A 13,448-nucleotide genomic window follows, 5' to 3' on the forward strand; every position below is an offset into this window, starting at 1 on the left:
GGTTGTATGCATAATTTATAATGCGTACTTTAAAAAAACCATCTGCCTATGACACGACACAGACTGCAGAGACACACTGTTACTGTAAACTGCACACTGCGTGTGCACGCTCTGAACGTTACACACTTCTTACACTTTGTATGTGGAGCGTGCACCGAACAGTTTTTAGAGTTACTTACAAGTATGGTTTGGTATATTCAAAGTGAAAGAATCAAATTCTTAATTATTATCATCCCTTATTTTTGATCAATAAACGATCTGTTTTGGGGATTTATTCGAATAATTTTCTTTTCCTTTCCTAAGTTTTTATAATGGCAGGCCAATTATGAAAAGTCTTCAACAGAGAGTGAATCCCCAAATTCTAATTATATAATTTTTCTTCTTAGATGTTTTTCATTGTACTTCTCTTTCGTCTATATTAAATTTCGTTGAATTTCATAGAAATATCTATAGATTCATTTTCGTTCTTTTTCCTTTGTTGTGTCGAAGAGTGAACGAACATTTTTGCGAGGAACGAACAAACGAAATGTAAAGTCTGTAAAATAAACTTACTCTCGTACAAAATCAGTGACTGTATTTACACGTATTCCAACACTAAAAAAGATATGCCTTCTATCGAATCAAGTAACGATTATTGTATATGCCTTTTTCAAGGTTGGAAATAAAATCCTCAGATTGTTTTTTGATATTCTTTAGGACTGAAAAAGTGAGCTTAAAGAATTAAAAAAAGAAAAAATAGAAGAAAATTCAAGAAAAAAACAAAAACTACCACGTTTTCTTGATTGAACATCGGTTAACGAAATTATACTTTTACTAATATGTAGTAGTACAGCATGTGCAATAGACTGAACATTTGTCCTTTGTAAGTAATATTAAAACAATAAGTCCCCCACATTATCCCAACTAATTATGTAATAATACATCCAGCGTCCGCCTCTATATTAATCGACGATAGAATTGTTTTTTGTGAGGTAATAAGACTATGGAAAGTTGACGTTCGATTTTTGGTAATATAAAAGAACGTAACGAGTCTTTTTCTTAATATTTTTAACATCTTACACGCTGATGCAATTTGTACTATTTTGAGTAAATACTTTTGATTTGTGCGCAATAAAGATCATTCAAAATTATTAAAAAAAAAAAAAAAAAAAAAAAAAGGTACGACATAAATGAAATTTATGCGATAATGAAATTTAATGAAAACATTCGTGCAAATTTTCAATGTCATTATCATCGTGATAAAATAAAAAAAAAAAATTAACGCACGAAAGGTACTGGCAATGTATGAGAATGATTACTAGATCTCCTCTTTTGTCAATTAAGTGGTGGTTTTATAATAATGTAAAATAGAAGGGTAAAATTAAAGTGGAAAAAAAAAAAAAGAAGTGACACGCCGTAAAAAAGAACTCATTGAAATAAAAAAGTACGAATTTTGATTTGACGCTGAGAGGTTTTTCTTAGGCCATTCAATACTTTTTTGTTAGGATCGTATTTTGTCTCTTTAATTTCGTAGACGTATTTATTCATACGAAAATACTTGTAATTCCTTTGTAAACATCACCTCAATTTGCATTCATATATTTTATTTCAAGTTACGTTGTTGCAATTAAGAGTTCGATCCGATTCTTTCGATTATTTTACAGTGAATACATGATTTCGTGACTTAATACGTTTTATAATAACGATACATTAAATTTTCTATTTGATTTAGATGAGTACATTAATTTAGGGTATAATAAATATGATAAAAAAATCCTTATTCTTATTAATTTGCACTATACACAAGGTTCCACTTTTCTGTTACACATGAAACTTATAAAATAATGATTTATTATTAATGAACGATATGTTTCGATTTAAATATTCTTACAGTGTTATCAGCACCACCAGATACCATAAATTTGGGATTCGACCAATTACAACATAATACTTTATCTTCATGCCCAGAAAGATCAAATAATGGTGCCTTAGGACTGTAAAAAGGAACCTATATCATTATACAATGTTGAAAATGAACATTATGGAATTGGAAATCATCAAACCTTCTGGTATCCCACAATTTCATATCATTATCATATGCTCCTGAAATGAAAAGGTTTTCTTCTACTGGTGACCATCTCACAGATTGTACCCATTGTGTATGAGAAGTAAATATTGTTTTTACAAGTGTCCCCTCTAAAAACCGAATATAATTTCTATGTATTTCACAATGATTAGAAATTTATAAAAAAATTTTGATCGAAACCTGTAGATCTTGGATCGTATAATCTAACATGTCTGTCGGCTGACGCTGTTATAATTGTGCGGCTTAATGGAGAATAATCGAGATCGAAGAAACTTTTATTTCCAGTTAATTCGTGTTTAATTCCTCCTAGTTCTGAATCCCACACTTTTATCGTGTGATCCCATGAAGACGTTATAATTTCGGCTTTATCCGACCATACTACACCACTAATAGCTTCTTTGTGACCTTTCATTGTTCTTTTAGGTACCTTCATAATATAGTCATACATATGATAATAAATTATTTTTTCGTTGAAAAATATTTAATTTATGTTTAATTTATTTACCCTCGTTTTGCCATGTTCTGACTTTAATCTTTTTGAAGTGGATTCACCATCTTCATTTTCATCTTGATTAGCTAAAAATAGAAAAAAAGGTAAAATATGTTTTTATAAATGAAATATTTTCTGTTATTATGTAAAATATTCACCTGTAGACCATATTTTAAGCATTGTATCCCATGATCCAGTTGCCATCATTGTTTTGTCATAATTGATATTAACAGCTTCTAATCCACGTTCATGGCCTCTACATACATGAATACAATCTACAGAATTTTCCATAATATTCCAATCCCATATTATAGCTGTTTGATCTTGGGATGCACTGTAAATTATAAATAAATTTAAATAAAGTAATTATAAGACTTACTTGAAAATATTTAATTTTATTTTTCTTAGTTTTAGATAGTACCTAACAAAAGTAGCTGTGTCACTAGTCAAAGATATCCATGCTATTGCTTTAATAGGCGAAGTATGTCCAGGGATTACTAAATGATGTTTTCCTTTAGATGTCCATATGTGTAACGTATTATCATAACAACCACTTAAGATCCTATCAAAATATTATTTGATATAAAGTAATAATTTTTAAATAACTTATTTGAGTGATAAATAAATAATAAGAAAGTAACCATTTCTCACAAACAGCAACTGCAGATACCCAGTCATCATGTATAAGACAATCTTGAGGTTCTGGTGGTGGGTATTTTTCAACATATTCAACAGTTATAACTTCCTCTGTAGAAACATTTTTCTCTGCTAGGTGCTCAATCAATGAAGTACGTAAAAATTGTGAGTGTACCAAGAAATCAAACTCTATATCATTCTCTATATCGTTTGATTCTAAAATTAAAACAGGTTACCTTCTGAACGAATTTCAGGTACTCGAATTTACTAATTTGAAAATAAATCATACAATACCTTTTAAAAGTTCATTTACAAGAGTATTCAATTCATTTGGTACGATGGATATATGTACTGATAATGGAAAATCTGGAACAGCATATCTAAAAATTAAAAAAATTCATTTATTATATATATTAATATTTTTCATATAATAAAACTGTTACAAATTATATGAAGCAAATACAAAACATTAACCTCTAATTGCAGTTTACAAAAATTGGTTAGAATGAATACTTACTGTTCTTGCTTGGTAAGAAATTTTATTTGTACTTGTGGAGTACTATTATTTATATTTGTATTAGCCATTACAGTTTTTGTACAATTTCTATCTTATTATTACTTGAATTGAGAATTAATAAAATTACACGTGTACACTACATTTTAAACTAGCTTCTATCGACTGTAATAATCGATTACTTGGAATGTTTCAGAATTGATATATCGTACAATCGATACTCATCTATCGAATATTGTTTTACATGTTATCGAAAAATTAAATTTTTTATAAATATCGGTTTATTTGTCTAGTTCTAAAACTTTTGATGGAATTAAGAAGGTACTTTTTGATCATTTTTGATAGATTAGAAGGTGTAAAGTGAAGGTTTTTGTGACAATCTTGAATTAATGATGTTTTAATTCTTCAAAGTATATATCTTATATAATAAATAAAAATATAGGCTTTCATATATATCATAATCTAGAAGGTAAAAGTTAATAAGGTTATAGTTATAGATATTAACAAGTATGTGTATAAATAGCATTAATAAATATTAATATTAGATTTTTACATAAACGTTTTTAATTATTTAATATTAATTTTTAAATGTATATAATTGTTTTTTCAAATTTTTTGTCATAGTTGTTTCCTTTAGTATATGTAATAATTTTGTTATTTTTATTTATTTATCTTATCATTAAATTTTTTAAATTATAGAATACAAGTTATTTTATTCGTTTTATATTTCACGTAAGTAATACAAATATTTCAATTGTCTAAAAGCACACAATTTAGAAAAAACAATATAAAAGCAAATACAATAAGTGGGTTATAATTTGTAGAGAATTAATATCGATCAATAATTTGCAGGAGAAAGTAAGCGTTGGAATGTTCAAGCGAATAAGCAGTTTGATACATCACGGACTATTCTACTTCTGTTCCTGTCTTCTTGATGAAAGAAGAGGATGGGTGTCACGACTTATATTACTCCTGAGCTCAAGTTCCCTGCAACAAGTGTTTCTAATCGATACTTGGATAAAATTATAAGAATCCATTCCTACGACAGATAAGAGAAATACAATGTTTCTTCTATAATCGTAAAGTTATTATTTAAAGCTTTCTCCATCTATCGAGAAAAAATATCGCCATAGTAAAGATTACGTTAACAGTTAACATTAAACAATATAATTCTGTCTACGCGTACAGAAAATGGAGAATTTACATTACGATTTAAAAAATCCTTTAGAAATTTATTACATTTATTACATTATAATTGCTACGAATATGAGAAGAGATATTGATCTTATCTACAGAAACAATTAGTGATGAAACATTTATATAATTTATAATTTATTTTTATGCTAAATAATCTTAAGTTCATTTAACTTTCAGTAACTAATACTCTTATCTAATTGATATCCTTCTATTCTGTTTCAGCGCAGAACTGGTTGTATGTAAGAAACCCAATGTTCAGTTATTTTAATAGAGAAACGCAATTCGCGAATAACAGGTGCTTAACAACAAAGTAGGTGGAAAACAAGCGGAACAGAGCGGGAAATGCGCAGGCGTTTGTTCGCTCACGAACACATCTTGTAATTTGACATTATCTAGAGCAAAAATCTTTTTAAATTGAAAGTTTGCTGAAAGTTCTCGAACTATTTGAGATAGGCTATGCAGCAATATCGGTCTCTTGATAACATGCTACACGAGAGGCTCCGGCTGTTTCTCTATTATTGTAGGTATTGTTATTTCTTTCCTTCTATACTTCTTTCTCGCCCCTTTCTAGCGATGGGAACGACCTTATACTCTTCGATAAAGTAAATTATGTTTTTACATATTTGAAATAATTAATAAACATGTATTTAAGATTCATGATTTAAAGTGAATTTATAAATGATTTATAACTTTTGGGAAATAGTTTTTGATACTGTTGTATTCTAATTGATATACACGAAGATTTACAATTATCGTATAAAGAGCATATTTTTAATTGGAATCAACAAGCTAGTGTAAAACAATACTGCTTATAATATAATATCACAAACTAACATTATTTGAACACATGTTACTAATAATTATTTTATTATTTCATTTCAAATAAGAAATTCTGTAAGAAATTTCTTCATTAATTCCGCAAAAATTTCATAATTAATTCAAATATGTTTAAAACATTAATTTTTACTATTGTACTGAGTATAAGTTTAACAAATTTCCGTGGGTAATTATGGGATACATTTTCATTCCCATCCTATATTTTGATTTAATAGTTCTGCATATCATTCTAGATCGAAAAATACAAAACTATACATTTTCTTTCAATAATAACAATCCAATTCAGATTGAATTACAGCTGTGTTACAAACATCGCTTTATCACGATAATTTATATCACAGGAAGCATTCGCCGTAAGGAAAACTGATATTTTCAAGGTCCAGATATTATGAGGGTATTGGTCCCATCACTATTCACATCCTTGGTCGCCTGGCAGCCGGCATGTGCGCGGTGCAATCGATTCCGTGGCTAACGCATGCCCTGCTGCTCGTTCTTAGTGGAAGAGTACTCAGTCGGTTACACTGGTGCGGTACAGCAGGACGTGCAGAGGAAGAGATGCTCTAGAGGTGATTATCTCTATTCGTCGAACGAGCAGCCGTATCCCGTTTTCTTATTCTATACAACGCAGTAGATACACCACAAGGGTCGAAGGACCACAGCAAGGATGTATTAAGATTGAGAAGACGAACTAACCAGGTGTCACGCCCAGGTAAGCCGATGAAGGGTCACGTTTCTCGCCGCTATGAAGCGCCATACAGATTCGCAGGAGTAATGGGGGCGGAGGGGGAGTGAACGTGACTACAACCTGATGCTTCGACTATATAACTAGACGTGGTCGGTGGTTCGCAGAATCCTGAGATTTGCATAGAGGATTAGAGGAAATAGAAACTCTCTGATTCTGAATATTGAAGTTGAGAATTAAATAGTTGCATGCAATTAGTATTGAGAGGTATTAACTTGTTCCGTTTTAATTTGAAAGATAGACAAAAAATATTGTTGGAACGAAAGACAAAGGTTGTAAGAAAGAAATACAGAATAACTGTTATTAGATTATAGATATAGTAATTGCGATTGGTGTAATTACTTGGGGTACGATTAGGACGATGGTCGAGATTAAATTTTAAATCATTGTGCTTCAATAAGCTGTTTTCCGATAACAGTAATTTGTCTTTCTCTCTCTCTCTGATATCGTTTAGCTGTCGGAGTACACCATGATTGCGTAAACGTAGGTACCCATATCGTTACGCAAAGGTGTACCGCGCCCTTTATGAAGCGGTACAATACTTCTACATTATTCTAGTAGTTGATTAAATTGATATAGTAGTTGATTGTATAGAAAATTTTGATATAGTATGTTGTTATACTTTATTATAGGTTTACTGCGATCGACAAAATAGTTCCAAGCAGATGGGCGACTAGACTACTTCAACAAGTTGCCATTGTACCGTATTCCAAACAGCGTATACAATTTCTTATGGTGTAATATATATTCTAGATTATTTCCGACTAAAGAATTAAATTGTCGGCAATGAACACTTGGTGACTGCAATTTTAAATATTTTATTGCACATTTTTATAAATTTTACATTTTCAAATATGATTCTGATTTTACATTTATTAAGATAGTTAAAATAGTAACTACAAACATATTTATATGTTTGTTAAACATTTGGGAAAAACTACTTTGAATGTATAAATTCGTAGAAAGAAAGATATAGCTATAGAAAAATGTAATTACATATTCTCCCTTTCTATATATAGAACTTAATCTTCCACTTATTTTTTATCTCTCTCTTTCTCTCTCTCCCTCTTTCTCTCCCTTCCTTTTCTTTGCTTCATCTTATTAAAAATGAAGTTCCACTCTCTTTCATTAACCAAGGAAAGCATTAGCAAGAGCGAGCTTAATGAAAATAACTGGCAATCGAACTATGAACTATGAACTTCAAAGAGATAATTTTTTACGATCTCCGTCACCGTACTACGTTATTGTAATTTATCTTCCTTTCCACCTAAGCTACTCTTCTATTTCTTGATTAAAAAAAAATACGTTGTCTATCATAAGGATAAGATTGAAAAAATATAATATATATGTGCTTTCTCTTGGACATGAAACTAAATTAATTTAACGATTATAGGAACATCTATGGGTCGTAAACGGTGGTGGCGTGGAGGCTCGGAGCTGTTGGTACTTTTCGTCCTTTATCACGTAATTCTGGGTGAGGGTGACGTTGGTAAGTACGAACGATCTATGATTATTCTACCAATCAAGACAATTTTTCTTTAAAGAATATTGGATAGCTGAAGAACTACTTTATAGATTCTTTAAAACAACTATAAAATAACAAATTCAAATAGGTTTGGTATTTTATTATTACCGAAATTTGGACGTTTTACAAGATATTTACAAATATTTTTAAAACAATATCTTAAAATTATTACTTCATAGAAGATGAATTTTTGCTCTCACAATAACTGCTTTATTCGATTATACTACACCGTTAGCCCCTTTTTTATGCTATTATAACCCACGTCAGATTTTCCTTCTCTATCATGCTGCAAAATTAATAAGAGCATTAACAAGAGAAGAACATTAGATATTAAAACGCAGCTACGGACTGAAAGTGCAAAGGGGATAAATGAAAATTCTTGATTTCATATTTTTCATACCTCCGTTTGGAAAAAGTTGAGTACCATATTTTCATGTCGACCTTTTATTGCGACGTGATCGATAGTTCTGTGAAGATTTCATTTCTTCGGTCAGCTTGTTCTATCTTCCCTTCTCTTCCTCTGGCGATAAAAAACGTATCTGCTGATGGATATATCTCGGAAGTTAATTTAATACCATGGGAATAAGATGATATGCCAATATTCTGCTAGGAAAGTTCTTTTATTAAAAATTACGCAATTTTTATAAAGAGTCGATGATACTATTATACTGTCGTATTATTATATCATAATATTTATTATTAAAATTTGTTAATTATATTTGATGTATCGTACATACATATATTATTTATATCGTTTTTATATATTTACAAATACAAAGTTTATTCCAAGAAATTCAGCAGATTTATTAAAATTTCAATAATAATGTGCGAAATTATTATCACAATCGTAACATTTCAGACAAGAGTTTCATATGCCTGTGTGTACAATTTAGTTATTGATTAACGAATACTTTCCAGGTAATTTCTAGACGCTCAAAGATATCTCTTTCAAAAGGAAAGCAATTAAGGACATTTTAAAGTTAAAATTAAAAAAGTTCACCACTGAATATTTTATATTTTATAATCATTCAGATACCAGAAACTGATTACAGTATATTTTATTACGTTTTGAAATCTTGTTATTTTATTTTTTCGAGATTCAACGTTTGAGAAGTTTGAACATTTAACGATTGAATAAAATTTACAAAAATATTCGAGAATAACTCAATGGGCAAATACAAACTTGTGAGTCGTGAATTGTTACGACATAATGAAAAATACACTAATGCTACTCGATTTTTTCTAACATTAGAAACTCGGTTAATTCCTTTGCCTCTTCTAAGGAAAGATGATGGTAACATAAAAGTCCGTGAAATTTATTTGCATCTGCTTAACTTCTTCCACGGTGCAACTCGCAACAATTCAATTTACCAGTAAAGTTCATTCGAGCATTCCTTTTCTCTTTTTATTCGAAGCAAGAGTTCTAAAATAACGCGATTAACACATTCTTCGAAATGCCAACGAAGCGATCGTTAAGCTTCAAATTCGTTTCACACGGGAAAATATAGCACCTGTCAGAATGACATACTTCTATCCAATCCATATTAGAATTATTAAAATGATCATCGTTTAAAATCTTCTACGAATATAAAGAAATCTGTTCAAGCGATTTCCTTTAATAAATAAAAAGAATTACCCTTGTGTCCTCAGATCTGCAAACAAAAATTTTCTATGAGATATCACGTTATCGAAGAGAGGAAAAAAGCCAAGAGAAAAAGAAGAAAATACAGGATCTAAGAGTTTCCACTCGATCGATCGCAAGAAGGGAAGGAAAATCAGCAATAGGATTTCTCCCGGATGGCAATCGCTTCTTCGATGTCTATTTTCTCCATCCAAGGGCCACGTTCGCGAAATTCGATTGCCATCGATTTTCTATCATTGTCTCCGTCGTACTTTTATACTTTCTCACCGTGACGACTGTTCGCATTAATAATAAGATACTCGGTAGGCAATGTTGTACAAACCTCTTTGGTTACCTCGCGACCTTGAAAAATTTGTTCCTTCACGAGGTGGAATTGAAAGGAGAAAAGGGAAAAAAAGGAGACGACAGGAGTTCGATTTTCGCCCACGAGCTCCCGGCGATTATCGAGCTGTACATCCCACGCGACCACCGCCTTTGCAAACTCGCTTCCTCTCTTTTGCCCTGGATCCATTTCCACCTACTAGTGAGACCCTCGAGCACCCACAAGTGCCATCCTCGTCATTCTCTTTGCCTTTCACTCTTCTCGTTGTCGGTTCAAAATTTTTTACTTTCTTCTTGCTTCGTCATTTTTGACGATTTTGCATTTTGCTTTGCTCCTTCAGCGTCGATTTCTCGCAGTTTTGGCCAGCACACTGGTATCTCTTCACTGTTTGCCTCTTTTCAAGGTGTTCCTTTGTTTACTTACCGTTACTACTTACCGTTTACTTACCGTTTACTTACCGTTAATATATCGTTGTTTGCTAGGCAACTATCATATTTCCTTGCTTTTTAATATTCTGTTACATTTTTATTTTATCCTTATTTGTTTCTTCGATCTTTTGGAACTATTTCGCTGGCTTCATTACGTGAATTTTATTATATAAAAGTACCTCAAAAGTACTTTTACATGAGTACTTAGACCTGACAAGTACGTTTCTTTTTATTATAGGAATCAAGAGTAAAAGTCCAACATATAATAGCCTCGAGATTTTAAGTCTATTGTAAAACAGATTTCAACGACATCTATTATAGAATTTCTAGGAAAAGATTTAACATTTTACACGAATTTTATCATATTTGTGGTAAAATATCAGTACTAGTATTGGTGAGTCTAGCTGATCAGCTAGAATAGAGTAATATTTATCGTTTCTGATATTAGCTAATTTCGTCGTTAATACTATAGAATTACATAATAGAGAAGAGGTATTCACGTTGCGAGATCAAGTGAGATGCTTTATTGACGGAATGTACCGTTTTTGTCCCATAATTCCTTTAAGAATAATTACTCACTGCCTATCCTACTATATATCAACACGTGCCATTGTTCGAAACAAAGTAAGGATGGATAGAGCGAGTAAAATAGATTAGTAGTTTCTCTTTGCTCTAGTACCACCACACACGCCAATTTATCAACTCCGCATAGTACATATGTTCTACTCTATCACTGGCACAGGTGCCTGCTTCTTACGATAATTAAGTATCATTTTTACCTAATTTTATTTAAATCGAGGTAAATTTAAAACGTCGAAGCAATACTTTTCTATCTTCTGAGTCGTCAAGTTTAGTGAATCTAGACAATTGGACATTGTCATTCTGTATATTTTATAATAAAATATCTTTTATAATTAAGAGAGACATCTGTTAAGCTTAGTTTTGCATAGTTAACGCAGTGACATTTACGGAGAAGCTCGATTTCGAAATGAAAGACAAGGGAAATGAAACGCTACCCGCCTGTTCAGTATTGCCTATTTAAGGAATAATGAGATCCTATCGGAAGAAGAAATTTAAGTCTTTCTCCACAGTTGAACAATGCTTGAAAATACTTTGAAATTATTTATATATACTGCAGTTTATAACTTAAAAATTACTGTTGCACTTTTGATAATCAAGATAATGTACAATTAAGTTCAAAAATTTAGTAATATACAATATTGAAACGATATTTGAAAATGCTATGAACGTATGTACTATAGAATGTATATTAAAGGCTTCGTCTTTTGCATTTAGTGTTAGACTTTACACGACTGATGTAACATAATTAATTATAATGTTCAAAGGTTTCTAACATCAAAGTTTCGTACAGAGTAAATACATTTTAATGGAATAAGATTAATGGGTAGATATTAACGTTTCCCTGTGGCACATTGACAAACGTATCTTCCTTTGATTATTCAACCCCTATCAAGGATTAAGCGACCGTACAGCTACGGAACGAAAGTGGGAAATGCTTGGTATTCTAATTAGTAAATACATTGCGATCTCAGTAGGACAACATGCCATATACTATTATGACGTAATCATTTACGTCAATCAGTTACGAACAGAAATAATAATGGTTTGTGACATTTTATTTACATCATTATGAAATGTTAATATATCCGGTTGTTAGTCGATGATCCAGGAAAATATGCTACAGATCTTTATATTTGAAGTTCGAAATTATATTTTTATCGCAATCACGATAGATTTTATAAAGTTTGTGAAAAATTTTTAAGGAAATTTATGATATTTTCCAAACATACTCTGACTCTAGGTTTAAAATTTGATAGCAATAATTATTTAAAACTTGAACTTGTTGATATATACTTTGTTGCTTCATATTGGGTTCAACAAGTGAAATATTTTATACGTAGTCATTAAGTTAACACTGTTGTAATTTATATGCAATATATTTTATAAAACACGTTAATTAAAGCCTCATCAGCCTCCTATTGATGCCTTTAAATCTGTTTCAGGGTGTCTGTTCAGCAAGAGCCTCTGTGATCCTCAAACAGAAACATGTTACAATGGTAATTATTAATTGAACAACGAAATATTCAATTTTGTAATCAACAGCACTTGATACGGAAAGCAGAGATAAAATTCGATTTCTCATTTTAATATTCCAGATCTCGCGTTTGGCAGATGTTTGCCGCTATACACTGACTTACCCGAAGAAAGCTATTATCAGTAAGTACTTATCGATACGAATCTTTAAAAAAAGGTTTATAATATAAAATACTTGCATTAAATATGTAAAATTTATTTTTTTGAAAGTCGGGCAGTAATCGTGTACTCTAATGATAAAATTGATAATTTTATAACAAATGTAAAATCGATCAATTTGATTCCTGAAGAGCTCAATCATGTTGAAATGGAAAATAGGAAAAATTTGTTTCGATAAATATTTTAGAGTGTTTCACGTTGATAGGTGGGAACCATAATTAATACTATATTTTATGAGAAGCAGTCCCTCTTTACTGTCTGACCACAAACTAACTACTCTACTTTAGCTTCGTGCTACAAAAATAAAATATGCACTACTGCTTGTCTAAGTAAAGCAGTTAACCTCGTGTTCATAAACTAAGAAAGCTGTTTAATTGAAGTTTATTAATTGTTCTCATTTTTTCTTTTTTTCCCTTAGATATAATTTCAATGTCGATGAATTGGAACTACTAAAACTGCAATTGGAGAGGCTGCAAGTCGGTGGATACAAGTGGTCCCATTCCTACACACAATGTATCATGCAACTGTCCTTGTACAATTTCCGCAAAGGGTACGATTTATATTATAAACAAAGCAAAGACAAAATTTATAACATACTGCACCAAGAAAAATTGTATATGAATGTGAATAAGAATTTTACTAAAAGTAGATTGTATGCTCGAAATGACTAATGACTGCTGAAGTCAATACATATTTGCTTTAACATCTTTTGATGTTTCTTCGAAATTTCTTGTGAGGAAGTACCTTGATCTTTGTAATCTTTAAAATATTTAGTA

General features: G+C 30.9%; 2 protein-coding genes across 5 annotated transcripts in view; one reads left to right on the plus strand and one right to left on the minus strand.

Annotated features, from left to right (window-relative positions):
* Nucleotides 1-1,792: 1,792 nt before the first annotated feature.
* Nucleotides 1,793-3,776, minus strand: LOC108547386 (ribosome biogenesis protein WDR12 homolog). The gene is made up of 9 exons (XM_017899887.1): nt 3,709-3,776; nt 3,486-3,571; nt 3,197-3,407; nt 2,977-3,117; nt 2,714-2,889; nt 2,571-2,641; nt 2,246-2,492; nt 2,043-2,175; nt 1,793-1,973 (listed from the first exon to the last, which is right to left on the minus strand). The coding sequence occupies exons 1-9, from the start codon at nt 3,774-3,776 to the stop codon at nt 1,835-1,837; spliced, it is 1,272 nt and encodes a 423-aa protein (XP_017755376.1). The 3' UTR covers nt 1,793-1,834.
* A 1,499-nt stretch (nt 3,777-5,275) lies between these two features.
* The window catches only part of IA-2 (tyrosine phosphatase IA-2), a 14,417-nt gene continuing 6,244 nt past the window's right edge, over nt 5,276-13,448 (plus strand). For 3 of the 4 annotated variants that reach the window (XM_017899871.1, XM_017899874.1, XM_017899873.1), the window contains exons 1-6: nt 5,276-5,422; nt 6,117-6,448; nt 7,875-7,970; nt 12,423-12,476; nt 12,576-12,636; nt 13,091-13,222. In XM_017899871.1, the coding sequence (XP_017755360.1) occupies nt 7,883-7,970; nt 12,423-12,476; nt 12,576-12,636; nt 13,091-13,222 (335 nt within the window). In that variant the 5' untranslated portion in view covers nt 5,276-5,422; nt 6,117-6,448; nt 7,875-7,882. Of the gene's footprint in view, nt 5,427-6,116; nt 6,449-7,874; nt 7,971-12,422; nt 12,477-12,575; nt 12,637-13,090; nt 13,223-13,448 lie in introns of all 4 variants that reach the window. The other variant, XM_017899872.1, reaches the window with a different exon arrangement.

Source organism: Eufriesea mexicana, unplaced genomic scaffold (genome assembly GCF_001483705.2).
Source record: "Eufriesea mexicana isolate 0111107269 unplaced genomic scaffold, ASM148370v2 scaffold1018, whole genome shotgun sequence".
Taxonomy (NCBI): Eukaryota; Metazoa; Arthropoda; class Insecta; order Hymenoptera; family Apidae; genus Eufriesea; species Eufriesea mexicana.